General features: G+C 30.6%; 2 protein-coding genes across 2 annotated transcripts; one reads left to right on the top strand and one right to left on the bottom strand.

The window, feature by feature from the left end:
• Nucleotides 1–9,598: 9,598 nt before the first annotated feature.
• On the bottom strand, nt 9,599–16,989 carry LOC134832589 (nuclear pore complex protein Nup154). Its single transcript, XM_063846667.1, has 8 exons — nt 16,789–16,989; nt 16,454–16,613; nt 16,318–16,394; nt 14,430–16,254; nt 10,495–11,849; nt 10,205–10,430; nt 10,021–10,141; nt 9,599–9,965 (listed from the first exon to the last, which is right to left on the bottom strand). Exons 1-8 carry the CDS (start codon nt 16,888–16,890, stop codon nt 9,713–9,715), a joined length of 4,119 nt encoding a protein of 1,372 aa, XP_063702737.1. The 5' UTR covers nt 16,891–16,989; the 3' UTR covers nt 9,599–9,712.
• Nucleotides 12,528–13,960, top strand: LOC134832590 (nucleoporin seh1). The gene is made up of 3 exons (XM_063846668.1): nt 12,528–12,743; nt 12,802–13,457; nt 13,518–13,960. Exons 1-3 carry the CDS (start codon nt 12,633–12,635, stop codon nt 13,858–13,860), a joined length of 1,110 nt encoding a protein of 369 aa, XP_063702738.1. The 5' UTR covers nt 12,528–12,632; the 3' UTR covers nt 13,861–13,960.
• Nucleotides 16,990–17,471: the final 482 nt, after the last annotated feature.

Genomic DNA, 17,471 nt, shown 5'->3' with positions numbered 1-17,471 from the left:
TTTTTTTTATTTCATCAAAAATCGACCTGATATGCATAAAAATTATCTTTAGAATGCATAATTATTCAATTTTAGCTTTGAAATCCATCAAATATGGGTTGAAATTTGACTTGAGAAAAAACAACGGTTTTTGCCCTTCATATGATAAAATCGTTGTTTTTTTTATTTCATCAAAAATTGAGCAGATATACATGGAAATCATCTTCAGAATGCAAAATTAAAAAAAATGTCATAAAAATTAAGTACAAAAGTGATAATTTAAAGAAAAACTCTTACCTCTTATGTTCCTCTCTCAATTGCTGTAATGAAAGGTTCAATTTACATCCTTTACCCATAATAAAATTTATTTTTTTTTTTGCAAAAAAAAAGTTTTACATGCAATAAAACACACTTTACTTCAACGTGTATCCACTCCCATTCTCAAACAAATGATTACTAATGAACCATTTAACACACAAACCTTCATAATAATTTAGAAAATAATTGTCCCCTTTTTAGCATAAATTACTCTTGCCATCAAGTGTCCATTTTTTCCATGTATGCATGAAATTGGAGCAATTTTGATGAGCTGTCCCGTTGCTGAGTGTGTATTTAATTAAATTTATGAATATAAAACATCTGGTTTGTGTTTGGTTGTTTGGGTTTCAATTTGAAATGGAATATAATTAAAATTATGAAAAAAATTTAGAACGGCAAAAAATTAAAAGTTTGTCACACATTTTATTAATGGTGACAAGTTTAATTCATTCTCCAATTAAGGCACATTGTGATAACCGACCTGAATTTTTTTTTGCTGCAGCAGGAAATGAGATCTAATAAATAAATCATGATAATTAGTTGCGTAAATTCATTTATTTACGTTACAACATCATCATCCGCAGCATCCGAAAAATGGGCACATTTGTTCTTCCTCTCGCCCATGTAATGAATATAAAATAAAATATTTATTTTTGCATTAATAGCTCTCTTTCTCTGTTCTCTCTCTCGTGTTTTCGTTTCGTTTTTCGCTGGCACGAAGGTTGAAGCAAAACCAAAATTAATTGTTCTCTAAATTTTCTTCGTGGTTTGCGTATTGGAATAAATAAATGTTAGATCGTGTCATAAATTATTTGTAATTGTTGACTCAACACTTTTTCCTCGGAATTTACTTGACGAGGGGAGACGTCGGGTATTTGACAAATTTCCATCGTTTCAAGTGCTCGAGCAAACATAATTTACCACAAATAATTATTGCGCTTTAAAAAGTGAATATTTATGGCACTTTTGAGATTTTTTGTGTCGGATCGTAAAATTACAGCACGGTACAAGCAGTAATTTTATCCCAAATTCCCAAAAGTAATATAAAACATTTTATTAATAGTTTCAAAACTAGCCTTTTTGTTACGACTACACTTAACTACTACAACAGTTTTATTAGGCAAATATATACTTCCAAACAGATTATCAACGGAATAAAATATTTTTGTGCAAGTGTTGCTTGCTTCGCCTGTGTGTACTAATAAAAAAGAAGGCGAGAGAGAAATATTGACTTCCATAAAACTTTCTTCTTTACAGTTGTTTGACCTACTGTGTTGGGGATTGATGTAAAAAATGAGTTCGTTTTTATGAGAAAATTTTATTTTTCTCTAAAAATATTTTATTTCTTTTTTACTTTTATGATACTTTTAAAATTTTTCAGATTCAAAATTTCATTTAATCCAAACCAAGCAAAAATTAGCAGTTTTCAGCTGTTATCAAGAGAAAATCGTTCAAAAAATTAATTTTCCCACAAAAATTTACTATTGCTACCATTACTCATAAAGGAACTTTGCTATGGGAACCCCTTTTTACGATGATTTCCTCTCCTACAAGAGACTTTTATGAATAAATATGCAAGCAACTGAACTTTCCCATAAACAATTTGTTCTTATATGGACTTATATTAGCTTTTAAACACGCTCGTTGAAACATTTTGCAACTTTGTTAAATTTTAAAAGTGCATTTCTCGGCAATTTTGGTCACTTTTCAACCACAGGCACGAACTAATAGTTCAATAATTTCTCCAAAGACCAATAATTTACGATCATTTGCATTCAACTTTTCTTTGAGTGTTACAAGTGAATTCTGAGAATTCCATCTGGAGTCGTTTTGCTCGTCAAAACGAAAAAAAAATCCCTTAAAATAATTTAAAAACAATAATCAGATGAACGAACATAATCATAAAAAGATCAAAAAACATGAATCAACAGATTTTTTTCTACTTTTTTTTCGTAATTTTATGTCGACAGTCAATGCAAACCGAGTCGTGATCTCTGGCATATTTACTTAAAAAACAGACAAAAAAAATGGAAGAAAATTGCTCTGAAATAACATCTCCTTCTTTAATATCACAACTTATTACTGCAATTTTCCTTTTTATGTTTTTGCATGAAACGAGGGATTATTATTTTATTCAAGCGAAGCAAGCAAACAAAGCAAAAACAGATGAAACCGCAATCTTTGTTCAACGAAAAAAACGAAGAAAAAGGAGTTCGCGAAGGATAATAAAAAATTGCATCGTTGCTGTTTACTTGCTTCACTGCTCGTTAGTTAGGGAGAAGAAAAAAAAAGTTATTAAAATAAATTTTTTTGTGCTTTAGGAATATTTTCTTTTCATTTCGTCAAAAAAAAAATCGAAAGAAAAGAAAATATTCTTGAAAAAAATGGTCACACTATTTCGTGAAATTGACGGTTCTCGACATTTTTCTCGGTATTTCGATGTTGTTGGCTTGTCTGGCTTGAATTAAAATTACACCTAATATTATTGTTACTGTTTTTTCTTCCTTCCTCGTCCTCCTTCGTGTTCTTTCGCTCGCTCTCTTGTGCAAACATCTTTAATAGACTATTATTCTGCTGATGTTGCTTTAAGGAGATGCAACAAGGCAGACATTTCGTATTCATTGCCAAGAAAATATTTCATGATAACAGAAAAATTATTATTATTCCAGAAATATGTGTCGGTGTCGTTTTCCATAAAATTTCAGGAGAGACCAAAAAGGAAAGAGCTCGATCGATTTTTCATGCTTTTAAAGTTAAAATGTGAAAAATTGTTGTTTTAAGAAAATAAAAGAAAAAAATAAAAAAAAAACTTCCAAAATATTGAAACTGAAAAAAAAAATTCCTTTGACATAGTTTTGTTTTGAAAACTAAATCAAGAGAAAAACTGTGTCAAAAACTATGTCAAAAACTGTGTCAAAGCAATTTTTGTCAAATCTTGCTCCAAATGGATAAAAATTTGTCAAAGGGCTCTAATTTATCATTTTTAATCATTTTATAACTCAAAACTGCCAAAAAATTGAAACTGAAAATTTTTTTTCCTTTGACATAGTTTTGATTTGAAAACTAAATCAAGAGCAAAACTGTGTCAAAAACTATGTCAAAAATTGTGTCAAAGCAATTTTTGTCAAATCTTGCTCCAAATGGATAAAAATTTGTCAGAGACCTCTAATTTATCATTTTTAATCATTTTATAACTCAAAACTGCCAAAAAATTGAAACTGAAAATTTTTTTTTCCTTTGACATAGTTTTATTTTAAAAACTAAATCAAGACAAAAACTATGTCAAAAACTGTGTCAAAAACTGTGTCAAAGCAATTTTTGTCAAATCTCGCTTCAAATGGATAAAAATTTGTCAGAGGACTCTAATTTATCATTTTTAATCATTTTATAACTCAAAACTGCCAAAAAATTGAAACTGAAAATTTTTTTTTTCCTTTGACATAGTTTTGTTTTAAAAACTAAATCAAGAGCAAAAAAAACTGTGTCAAAAACTGTGTCAAAGCAATTTTTGTCAAATCTTGCTCCAAATGGATAAAAATTTGTCAAAGGGCTCTAATTTATCATTTTTAATCATTTTATAACTCAAAACTGCCAAAAAATTGAAACTGAAAATTTTTTTTTCCTTTGACATAGTTTTATTTTAAAAACTAAATCAAGACAAAAACTATGTCAAAAACTGTGTCAAAAACTGTGTCAAAGCAATTTTTGTCAAATCTTGCTTCAAATGGATAAAAATTTGTCAGAGGACTCTAATTTATCATTTTTAATCATTTTATAACTCAAAACTGCCAAAAAATTGAAACTGAAAATTTTTTTTTTCCTTTGACATAGTTTTGTTTTAAAAACTAAATCAAGAGCAAAAAAAACTGTGTCAAAAACTGTGTCAAAAACTGTGTCAAAGCAATTTTTGTCAAATCTTGCTCCAAATGGATAAAAATTTGTCAAAGGGCTCTAATTTATCATTTTTAGTCATTTTATAACTCAAAACTGCCAAAAAATTGAAACTGAAAAAAAATTTTTCCTTTGACATAGTTTTGTTTTAAAAACTAAATCAAGAGCAAAAAAACTGTGTCAAAAACTGTGTCAAAGCAATTTTTATCAAATCTTGCTCCAAATGGATAAAAATTTGTCAGAGGGCTCTAATTTATCATTTTTAATCATTTTATAACTCAAAACTGCCAAAAAATTGAAACTGAAAAATTTTTTTTCCTTTGACATAGTTTTTTTTTAAAAACTAAATCAAGAGCAAAAAAAACTGTGTCAAAAACTGTGTCAAAGCAATTTTTGTCAAATCTTGCTCCAAATGGATAAAAATTTGTCAAAGGGCTCTAATTTATCATTTTTAGTCATTTTATAACTCAAAACTGCTAAAAAATTGAAACTGAAAAAAAATTTTTCCTTTGACATAGTTTTGTTTTAAAAACTAAATCAAGAGCAAAAAAAACTGTGTCAAAAACTGTGTCAAAGCAATTTTTATCAAATCTTGCTCCAAATGGATAAAAATTTGTCAAAGGGCTCTAATTTATCATTTTTAATCATTTTGCAACTCAAAATTACCAAAAAAAAATTATAAAATTTCTTTTATTTTTAAAAAAAATATTATAAATTTAAATTTGAAAATAAACTTTTTTAAATTTAAAGTGCAAAGAAAAAATTGTGAAACTTTAATTTTTTCATAATATCACGTGTCATCAACCTGCAATGATTAAATTTCAAAAGAAATATTTTTAATCAAGAACACGCAAAAAGTAAAGAAAGGTGAAAAAACGTTCCTTTACGGATGAAAAGACAAAATTGAAGACACTTTATCTCTTTTCATTCTTGACTCTCTCTTTACACATATTTTCCTTTGTTCATAGAAAACATTCAACAGCAACACGCAACGGCACGAGTGCTTGCCTTAAATCGAGTAGATAAAGCATGAATGCAATGTTACCCACATGATCCCTTGATGATGACTTGATAACATCACTGACTTGGCTTGTGTTTGTACGAAAAAAAAAATATAAAATGATAGAAAAGGACCTTTGTGTGTCGACTTTTCTCTTTATTTTATGTCTGTGCGATGATAATGTTGACGATAATAAAAATATAACAATAAAGTAATTTGTGTCTCGTATGCAAAATGAATCCCTTTCGTGAAAGGTGAATAATCACTTCTTTTTGATTTTTTCCCATTTTTTTAAGCTCTTACGAAAGACGACTTATCACACTTTTTAATATGTTCTTATAGAATTTCAGCGACTTTTTTTTTAGACAAAAATTATCACACACGAAAAAAAATGCGAATACGAAGGAGGAATTTCCCCATGCTCATATTATCCATATAATGAAGTCGTTAAAAACTTTTACTACTCTCTAGCTGCCTCTCGCTCGCTTGTTCATGTGTTGCGAATAACGACTTTTATCACGTTGACACACACATATTCATCGAATTACTTCGCTTTTAACAAGTTCATAAATGCAAAATTATGACTTTTTTCTCTCAACATCTGTTTAAATATTGCTTGCTCTGAATTAATGGGAAGTTTTCATTGAATTTTGTGTGACTTTTAAACTACTTTTTAAAATTAGTTTCATATAAGATTTTGGTTTTTTTTCTAATTTATTTTTTTTCTTTTCTTTCAGCATCGTCATTGTCAGTCACTTGAAAGAAATCCTCTTATCATCGCCGCAACGCTGCTTTCTAATTTTGCATCATTATGAGAGAGAGAGGGAAGGAGACTATAATAAATTGATTGTACAGTCCCAAGTTACTTGTTAAGACAATTTTGCAAAGTAATCATTCAAACGGGAGATACACAGTTAGCTTCGTTTGTGGAAACGACTTTCCTTCGGTATTTTGCTGCAATGGAAGAAAATTAAGAGAAACATAAGCAAAATTGGAGATTTTAGGTATATTGCAATTTTATAGAAAGGACAAGATGGAACACTTAAAGATATTTAATTTGTTTCAAATAATCTGGATCATATTTTATTGGAGATTTCTTGAGAAATTTGGGGGAATGAGGAAAGTTTTTGATTAAATTGAAAGTAGGTGACAGACATGAAAGTTTGTGAAAAGGGAGAATTTAAAAGATGTTAGGTCAGGAATTTTTTTCACAAAGAAGAAAAATCAACCGAAGTTGAAAGGAATAAAAAAATAAAAAAATGATTATTTTCATCAGCTTAAAAACTTATTTATGTGAACTTAAAAAAAATCTAAAAGTTGTTTAACCTTTTTTGAAATTTTTAAAAATATTTTTCTATTTTTTTTAATAAAAATTAAAACATTTACATAAATTGTACTTCAAAGGTTCAACAGTTTCATTTTTACAACAAGTTTTTTTTTTGTAAATTTACATTTGAACTATTTTCACAGCTGTACAATATTTACAATTAATTTTTTTTATTAAAAATGTGTCAAAAAATATATTACCGAATTTTTCAATGTTTAAACAAGTTTTTGATTGAAATTTCTTAACGTGTACACATTTATTGTAAATAAAAAAAAATTTTTTTTTACTATTTAATGGTAGTTTAAAAGATATTTTTCTCAGTTTCTGAAATAATCTCAAAGCTAAAAGTAAAAAAATGAAGTTTTTAATTGTTCTTAGTTTGTCTTTCACACTTGTTGTGAATAATGTTGTTTCTCAACCAAGTAAGCCTTTTAATAAAAAAAAAATAAAATTTATTGAAATATCGAATCTTTAAATTAAAGGATGTCATGAAAACGAAGAATGGTCCGATTGTGGAAATCCCTGTCATGATGCCTGCCCATTAAATAATTTACCATGTATCGTTCATTGTACAGAAATGTGTGTTTGTAAAGAAAATCATCGTCGTAACAGCTCAGGACACTGCATTCCGGATGCTGAATGTTCTGTAGTATCGCTTTCTTGCCTTGACATAAATGAACGCTATCGACTTGGTAATTCGTGTAATGAGATGTGCAATGCTCAAGACTGTCCAGATATTCCCGCAGAATGGGGATGTTTTTGCAAAAAGGGTTACAAACGCGATGAAAATCAAATTGGATTATCAAAATGCATTCCCGAATCAACTTGTCCTCTCAGCAGTGAACGTAAGTTGATTTTGTACTAAAAAAAATAAATATTTCTTTGAGGTCTGTTTTTAGCATGCAACATACACTTACAAGCGTATCTGTTGTCAAGTGAAGAAGAACGCGTTTGCGGAGGAGTTGACACGACTCAACGTTATGGATGTTATTGCACATTGGGATTCAAATTTGATCCTGCACAGAACAAATGTGTTCATTCGTGGCAATGTTAATGATCATTTTTCGAATTCTGAGGTCAAACATTTAAAATTCATTTTTAAAAAAATTGAAAAATTTTAGTTTTTAAACTTTCTTTGGTTTTTGTGCCTTAAAATTAATTTAAAAAAAATTTAAATTAAAAAAAATAATAAAAAATATAAAAAAAAAATTAAAAAATTCTTCAATACTTATTTAATTAATTCTTATTTTTTGATGCTCAAAATAATTTTTGGTTTGCAATTTTTATATTTTTTTATTTAAAAAAAAGCGATTAAAAAAGATATTTTTCCAATATCTTATTTTTTAATTTAATTGTTTTAATTTTTTTTATTTTTTTTTTAAATATGTATTTTTTTTTTAATTTTTTAATGTCGTTAGATATTTAATTCTCTTAATAACTTTAACTATTTTCTCTTTCAATTTCCATACACAGTTTTTCGTCTCATTGTAAAATTTATTCATTAAAACTCAAATTCAAGTCCATCGTTCGTTACATAAAGTGTTTTCAAATATTTGTAAAGTTCTGTAATATCGAACACAAAGTCATTAAATGTTTATTACCCAATATTTATTACTATCAATTTTAATGGAAAACTCTCAAAATACAAATTAAATTGATTCCTCTTCAGCAAAATTTCTCAAATTTTATTGCCTTAGAAGCTTTATCAGAATATTATGATCTGCACCTGCTTTTAACTTGATTAATGGACTGGAACAGCATCTCGACCTCTTTTCTCGCTCGTTACTGTGCGAACAGCAACAAACACGTGATTCATTAATAAATTAAACGGATAATTATCTCATTCGCTATTCATTAAGTAACGAAAACCGAATGGATTGGCTCGATAATCTTCTTACTTTGCGAGTTGTCACTTCGTTCCGGAGAATTGCCGAGATGCTACTGCTACTGCTGCCTATTCATTAAAACAACAAACCAGTTCAAATGTTTATTTATTTATATTGGTTGTCCGCAAAAACAAACACAACACACACTTATCATCATTAGCAGCAAGCAGTACGACGAGAGATACTCCGACGATGGATTAGATGGGTGCATCATCGTCATTTTCTCGTGTTTCGTATCAAAATGACGACGAGAAGGATTAAAGTAAATATTTTTGGAAGAGACGACACATATACTCCATGAATCTCATTAACGTTATCATCGAGGCATGTGTACGGATGCACACACAGAGAGATCAGTAAGACTGGAAAAGCTTTTGTGAAAGCAAGATATATGACATGCGAGACAATTCTGAACATAATCTGAACGATAACGATGTTGGTGTGGTTTCGTGATGATGATGTTGATGACTAAAATTTTGATTTTTGTGTTTTGTGCTGATTTTCACGACGAACTTATGGAAAATTTTCATTTTTTTAAGAATTTCCAAAATATTTTTTTTTTCAAAATTTGTAAAAAAAAAATATCTCCTCGTCAAACGCCTTCCCATAAAATTTGCCCCTTTTTCATTAAAATAAAAATTCAAAAATTTCAAAATGAAAAAAAAAATGTAAACATTTTATTTTTTTTAAACTTGAAAAAAATTAATTTTCTTAAATTTTTTTTGGAAATATTATTTTTATCAATTTATTTTTTTTTAATTTTTGATTTTTAATTCAATTTTTTTTTATTTTATTTTTAATTTTTTTTAATAATATTATATTTGAAAAGAAAAGAAAATTGACATTTAAAAAAAAAATTAAGTAAAAATTATTTTTTTTTTTAATTTAAGAAATTAAATATTTTGAAAAAAATTTAGATATTTTGATTTTTTTTTTTTTAATTTTAATTTTTAACCAAGTATTTTTAAAAGACGTCAATTTTTAATTATTTTCGGTTCAAAAATTACTCTTACCTAATATTTTTTTTAATTTTTAAACAATTTTTTTAAAAAATCAACAGATTTTAAAAATTTTTGTATCCAAAATTTTCGTCTTAAAGAGTAAAATTATGAATTTTAATCTTTACTTTCACGCTTTCACATAAAAAAATATTTCTTCGAAAAAAAATTCTTCAATAAAATTAATTTTAATTAAATTTTTAGTAAATTAACTTTATTTAAACATCAAAAAAATAATCAGTACTTAATATTTTAATATAACTTGCATACGTTTTCAACTTTCATCTCGATAAAAATAAGAATATGACACTTTTCAAATGATTCGTTGCAATTTAACCTGAATTTCCCGCAAACTATTGATGTATTCATCGGTATTTGGCTTCGTGTACAAAAGATTCAAGCACGCCGAGATCAAATCTTGCGACTTTGCTACCATACGACGTCTGTTCTTCGGATGTATCAGATTTGGTTGAGCGGCGAGAATCGAAAGTAACTTTGTTGTCGAACGCACGAGATAAAGTTCATCATCTTCTGTTGCCCAAACACGCTCGTTCATGGAAACCATACTAAAAATCATGAAATAATTCATTTATGAACATCAAAAAAGCAAAAAAAAATTACCTGGCATAAATTTCCAACAAAGAATCAATATCGATGTTCATCGCGAGAAGAGCTTCCGGTACAGGCGAATCATAAACACGCAATTTGAAACAACGAACTTCCAATTCACGAACAATAAAAGCTGAAAATATGAAATTTTTTTAATAAAAATTGTTGAAAATTAAAATTTTTGTCAAAAACTCACGTAATGGGAAGCAATGTCCTCCATTGAAATATTCAGCAGCTAAAGTTTGAACTTTTGACAACATGTGCTTGACTTTTTCTGTGTTCGTTTCGGGCAATTGGAGTTCCTTATCAAGAATTTTGGTCCAAACAGACTCAATTAAGAGCGGATCGTTATGATGTGAGCAATTTAAAATCGTTAATTTGCATTCCCATAAGTCGAAATCTTCACAAAAGTCGGAATAAAGCTAAAATTTAAAAAAAAATCGTTAGAAAAATGAATTTTAAAGAAAATTTTCATGAAAAACTTACATGAGTCATATTATAAAGACTCGAATTAAGACTTCTAATTGCATCTTTTGTGTTATTTGTTGCTGTAAACGTTTGCACGGCATCCAAAATTTGTTTTTGAACTCGTGCAATTTCCAATTTGTCTTCCAATTCCTTCAATAAGACGCCATTTTGAGCAGATGCTCCTACAGATTCGCTTCTCATGCACATTATGGCACGTGCTAAATACTCAATACGTTGTTGCAAGTCAATCGTTTCCGTTTCACTCGATGCCAAATTATCCAAAATGCGTGCCGCAGCTGCATGTTGTCCATTTCTCTCGTGATATTTCCACAGCAAATCCGATAATTTGAGGTTTTCGGGAGCTCTTTGTACGGATCTTGATAAAAATTCGCCCAAACTTTGCTCAGACAAGCCAAGAAGTTCTGACAACAAATCACGATTGAGAAGCCATTCGTAAACTGCGTTATGCAAAAGTTTATCGGGACATTGAAGCGCATAACGAACAATTTTTAAAACTTGATTTTTGATGCTTCGATCTTGTTCTTCGGTCATTCCTGTGCCGCGTGTCATATCAACAGTAACATTCGCATTGCATAAGTTTTGATAAACTGTCTCGAGCATCTCCTTGACTTCGTGATAAAATTCGCGACGAGTGTTATAAGCGATGAAACCTTCTTGATCCTCAACTGGTTCGCCATTTTTGTAATAATGAAAGGCAATTTCTTGCGGATCGACTTTTTGAGCGCATGTAGCAACAAGTTCAATAACGCCTTGATAAAACGACGACAGCGTAAATTGTTGACAAATGTTCGTGAGAGGCAATTTCGGAGCTGCACTTTTGCATAATTGCAAAGCTGTGCGTAAACGTTCCTCTTTTTCGTCGTAATCCGTGCAATTTTTGCTCAACATGAGAATTTCCGTGGCTTTGTGACTTACAGCATCTTCGTGACGATATAACGACGGGCAAACATCGCGTAATTTGGAGGAAATTGAACTCACACTTGCACTGTCGTTCAAATAAGTGTTGATCAAAGTTACGATTAAAACGGCACAGATATCCGCACGATGCAAGATTAAGTCACGAAAAGTGCAAGCAGCAAGGATGTGTTGTTGTTCTTGCGGAAGTTGAGCGATGAGGATATGGAATTGATGTTCAGTTAAAATTTTCCAAAGAGCGACGACTTCAGTTGCATGACGAATGAAGCGATTTAAGGCTTCCAAAGATTTTCTTTCTTCCGCTTGAGCTTCTTCAGCTGACTTTTTCTGCAAATTTCCGAGAGTTTGGGAGTGTGTGGGGAACGTTGTGCCGCCATACATGCTCGATTGAATCGAATTAACGGTATTTTGTCCATGGGAGTTCAATTTGATGAGACCTGAAATGTGAAAAAAAAATTTAAAAAATTATTTTTTATTTAAATTTTAAAAATTGTAGAAAAAAAATTAAAATTAATTTCTACAAATTTTTTTTAATAATTTTTAAGAAATTTTTTTAATAATTTTGAAAAAAAATTTTAAAATAATTTTTACGAATTTTTTTTTATAATTTTTCAAAATTTTTTTTAATAATTTAAAGAAATTTAGAAGAAAAATAATTTTTAATAATTTTCAAGAAATTTTTTTCATAATTTTTCAAAAAAATTTTTTTAATAATTTCCAAGAAATTTTTTTTTTTTAATTTTCAAGAAATTTCGAAGAAAAAATTTTTTTAATAATTTTCAAGAAATTTTTTTAATTCAATAAAATTTTAAGAAAAAAAATTCAGAATAAAAAAAGATTAATTTGTGAATTAAAAAATGAAAAATAAATTAAATTTTAAATTAAAATTTTAAAAATCGTAAAAAATTTTTTTTTTTAAATTTTAAAAATCGTAGAAAAAAAATTTAAAATTAATTTCAAAATAATTTTCAAGAAAATTTAAAGAAAAAAATAAAAATAAAAAAAAACTTCAAATTCAACTGATTTCGTCAAAATATCAAACAAGCAACTTGTACAATAAATTCTCTGTTTCAAGTTTTCTCTTCAACTATTGAACTGTCACAAACGTCAAGCGAAAAGAATCAAAACAAGACTCACACTTGGCGGCTTATCAAATAAAATTCTCGAGTTTTTGTTGATTTTTAAGTAATTTCTCCCCGAAACCCGTTAAAAAGTGCAAAATGTTCGAAACAACAACCATCCATACAGATCACAAAGACTTAATTCACGACGTTCAATACGATTATTACGGAATTCGATTTGCAACATGCAGTTCTGATCAAACAGTCAAAGTGCGTTTTATTTTTTTCCAATTTTTTCGGATTTTTCAACATTTTTTTTTCATTTCAGATCTTCGACAAACAAGACAACGGTGAATGGGTTTGTACCGCGAATTGGCGAAGTCATTCCGGAAGTGTTTGGCGTTTATCATGGGCGCATCCCGAATTCGGTCAAGTACTTGCAACTTGTTCATTTGATCGAACAGTTTCCGTTTGGGAGGAATCTTTAGCAGAAAAATCGACGCAAACTTTGACTCCGCCAACTCGTCGTTGGGTTCGGAAGACAAATTTGGTTGATTCTCGCGTTAATGTCACAGATTGTAAATTTGGGCCAAAACATCTCGGTTTGATGATTGCAACTTCTTCTGCTGATGGATTCATTCGGATTTACGAAGCGCCTGAAATCACGAATTTGAGTCAATGGACTTTGCAACACGAAATCGATTGCAAAATGACACTGAGTTGCATTTCGTGGAATAATTCGTTATATCGCTTGCATGCTCCAATGATTGCGGCGGGAAGTGATTCGAACGTCGCGGGAGGAACGGGAAAAGTTTTCATCTTTGAATACAGCGAAAATGCACGTCGATGGGCAAAAACAGAAACAATTAACGCTGTCACAGATGAAGTTCATGATTTGGCATTTGCTCCAAGTTTGGGTCGAAGTTATCACACATTAGCTGTTGGGAGTAAAGATTTGCACATTTTCAACTTGAAACCCATTTTGTGAGTTTTTTCTTTGCAAAAATTTTTTTCACAAAATGTTTATAAAATTTTTCTTTGTAGAGACACATCTTCGCCAAATCGTTTGGATATTCAACCCGCTCAACAAGTTGCCGAGACGCAAGTTGTTCCTGATCGCGGCGTTGAGCCTCGTGTTTGGCGCGTTTCATGGAACGTTACGGGAACAATGCTCGCAGCGACATGCGACGATGGATTCGTTCGTTTGTGGAAACAAAATTATCTCAAGAGTTGGCGATGCGTTTGCATGTTTGCTCCTCAATCGCAAGCAAATTTGTTTCAAGAACAATTACCGCCGGGCGCAAATGACAAACCAAATAATTCAAGAACAACGCAGTACTTTAAACGAGGCACAATTACGCATCCGAATCAAGTTCCATGGCATTAAAAGAGCCCATGAGGCTTTCGTTTATTGAATTTTTTTATATGAAAGTTCAGTTTTTTTGTGAAGTTTAGTTATCATCGAGAAAATAAATGAAGAAATAATGTTCAAATTTTAGATTTTTTTCTATATCTGAATTAAAATTGTTAAAAATGATGAAATTTTGGGTTTTTCTACCTAAATTCATGATTTTCAAAAGCGAAAAAATGTTTATTTAAAGTCATAAAGTTTTTATCGATTCGATTCACAAAAAAAATGAAAAATTAAAACTTTTAGAAAAAAAGTAAAAATTTTGAAATTTTTCGAATCGAAGAAAAAATTTATTTGATGAACAATCATATTTTCCCCGAAAAAAAAAATTTAATTTTCAGAAAAAAATTTGAAATTTGATTCAAGAAAGTTAAAATTAAAATTTTCATAAAAAACTTAAATTATGAATATCAAAAATTTGAAAAAAAAAATTATCGATTTTTTTCTATAAATTAAAAAAATCGACTAAAATTTTCTGAAAAATTTGACGAAACAATACAAAAAAAATATTTTTAAGTAAAAAATTCAAAAAAAATTGTACTTACCAATCAAATGACTGACAGAATTAATCTCCAAAAATGCTCTTATCGCATACAAGTCTTGCAAAAGCTCTCCGCATTCTTGTTGACTCAACGCACTCGTCAAATTCTGATTGATACAACGTCTCTTCCAAACGAGTCTCATCATTCGCGAAATGTGCAAATAAAGTCCCGCATGTTTCGCGCTGTAATTCAAGTTACTCTGATCCTGTTGCTGTTGAATTGCCGAAATTTGCGGCGACACAGGCATTTGTTGCCCGCCAAAGGAAGAATTATGTATTGGCGATGCGGGAAATTGCGTTTGTTGCATCAAACTTTGTTGAACTTGCGATGCAGGGCGTTGATTTCCGGGGAAAGGAGTGCTCATGTACATCTTTGGCGGGCTATTTTGATTCGATTGAACCATCGTTTGATCCATAAATTGTGCTTGTTGCTGCTGCTGTTGCATTATTGGTTGATTATAACGCGGCGCGACGCCAAAATGAGGTTCTCCGCCGTACAGCAAGAACGCTTGTGTTGCCCATTGAACGACTTCTGTACCGCGAACTTGTTCCATGCATGCCAAAGCGAGTGACGTTGCACATGCTTGAGGTTCTGTTTGTGCTTGAAAGTAGGCTTTGACTGCTTCATGATGAGGCCCGTGACACGCGATGAGAAGTTGTTGCAATAAATCGACGGGTTTGAGCAACGCGACGATATGAGCTCCTTGATTCGTGAGCAAAACAATTTTCCGCGGAGTTTGTGCTTGACGAATTTGACTAATGACGCAACTTTGACGTGTTCGGGTCTCTGCAACTGCCCAAACTTGCCCATCTAAGGGAATAACAGTCGAGGATTCTGCCAAAAATTGTCTGAAGGGAAAAGGTTCGGAGCTCAGGGAGAAAAGTAAGTCTTGATCTTGAGTCGGCGTCGATACCATCAACAAAGATCCATCTTTGTAAAATGCACTGTGAACTTGTTTCGGCTTTCCAACTGTCGTATTTGGCGTATATCCGGGCGGAAGTCGAACATGCATCAAATACAATCCATGATGACGTTGTTCGGGAGTCGGTTGAGAATTTGCTGGATTTACCATTAATGTCGATGTCGAAAAGTAAAATCTGACTCCGCTATGAGAAATTGCCAAAAGATGCAAATTCGGGCAATCATCTTGCGTTAAAGGACACAAAGCTGTAACGGGCTTAAATACTGTGTTATCTACTGTTTTCAGGATATTGCTTGCACTATTCGCAATTTCGTTCTGTGAAACTCTCGCCAATCTCCGCATTTGGTTTGAATCTGTCCCAATATCCCATGCTTCAATTGCTCCCTTTTCCGAAAGTACATATAAAAGTTGACGCGAATCATCGACAGCAATTTTCGAAACAGGATCAACTTCCGAGAAAATTTTCAAAAATCCAGGAACCATGTACGAAATCAAGCCTTGCGAATGATTTATCTTCTTACAACGCTTTCCAAACCAATTTGATTCAGCTTGATAGGCGATTTCATACAAAGATCCATCTTTTCCGCCGAGAAATATTCTTCCATCACGAGTTCCTTGAATTACATTTATCGGGACATTGTCGGTATTTAGTACAAAAATTGGTTTGTTGAGCAATTGCATCTCTTCGTACATCGCAAACGATCGAGTAGGACTAATGGCGTTTTTGTTTCCTTCCCCGAACGTTACTCCAAGTACGACAATTTCGACAGGAGTTGTGAGAACGAGCAAATATTTGACGTCGTTGATGAACACATTTGGTTTGGGTTGAACGAGACCAACGGAAACGATTAAATCGCTCAATCCGTCGAAATATGCGACGTCACGGGATTGTTCATAAGTCCAAATCTAAAAGAAAAAAAATATTTTTTGAAAAATAAAATTTTTTGAGGTTTACAGGTGATTTCTTACGTAAATGTCTGAATCGATTGTCAACCAAGCACGTCCTATTTCAGGAAAAAGTCCCATCATGCAATGACATTTGATGTCTAAAAGAATATTTTTTGTTAAAAAATCTAATTTCATCAAAAAAAGTTAAAAATCTTACGTTTGAAATGCTCCATAATCTCATTTGGTATGGGAACTTTGTTCACAGTCGCAATTTGATTCAAATTCTTCATTCCGCCGGAGAGGCTCGTCAAATTTTGGTAATCATAATCGTTTAATCCGCTTGCTGTTGCCATTCCATGTTGCATGACACCCGTTATCTATTGAAATTTCAAAAATTTTCATTAGTTTTTCCATTTTTCACGTTTTCAAAGTTATTTTTGTTCGAGCAAAATTTCTCGGAAACATTAAAAACAAAGAAAACAAGAAATTTCAGTTGAAATTGTAACTTTTTAGGTTAAGACGCTTTCTGTATTTCCCTCGCGTTGTACGTACCTCGAGAATTGATGGTTTTTGATCCTGATATTCGTGTCTCTCCAACATATTTCCGGCAAACTCGAGTTGATCCGGTTGTCCAATTGCCTCAGACATGTTCATTGTTGCTTTGTTTCGCCTTTGTTTCCGCAAAAAATCTCTAAATTTATCTCTGGATTCACCTGAATTCTCGTTTGTGTACCGGTTATAGCAAACAGCTGTTCCGAATGACGTTTATTTTGACGTTTAAAGAGATGGAAAAGTGTTTCATGTATAGAGGCAATACAATATTGGGCCCTCGTGAGATTGTTTTGATGAATTTTTAGCTGAAACTCATGAAAAATCAAATTTTTTGAAAATTAAAAAAAATATTAATTTTTTTAAGATTCTTTTCAAAATTTAAAAAAAATAAAAATTGAAAAATTTTTTGTCAAAAAATTCAAAAAATTTTTAAAAAATTTTTTTTTTGAAAAATTAAAAATTTTAAAAAATTTTTTCAATTAAAATTTTTGAAAAATATAATTTTTTTTCTGAAAAAAATTTTATTTTTTCAATTTTTAATTTTTTTTTTTAACTTTTTCTTTCAAAAAAATTTCAGAATTTTCCTTTCTAAAAGAAAATAAATCCGTCAAAAAAGGGCCCTTTACAAAAAATTTCTTTCCGCATGCGCTGCCTCTGTGTATTTAGTTCAGTAAGTGCTCGCT

Source organism: Culicoides brevitarsis, chromosome 2, assembly GCF_036172545.1.
Source record: "Culicoides brevitarsis isolate CSIRO-B50_1 chromosome 2, AGI_CSIRO_Cbre_v1, whole genome shotgun sequence".
NCBI classification, from domain to species: domain Eukaryota; kingdom Metazoa; phylum Arthropoda; class Insecta; order Diptera; family Ceratopogonidae; genus Culicoides; species Culicoides brevitarsis.
The sequence above is the reverse complement of the archived record's forward strand: the minus strand, read 5'-3'. Positions and strand labels throughout refer to the sequence as shown.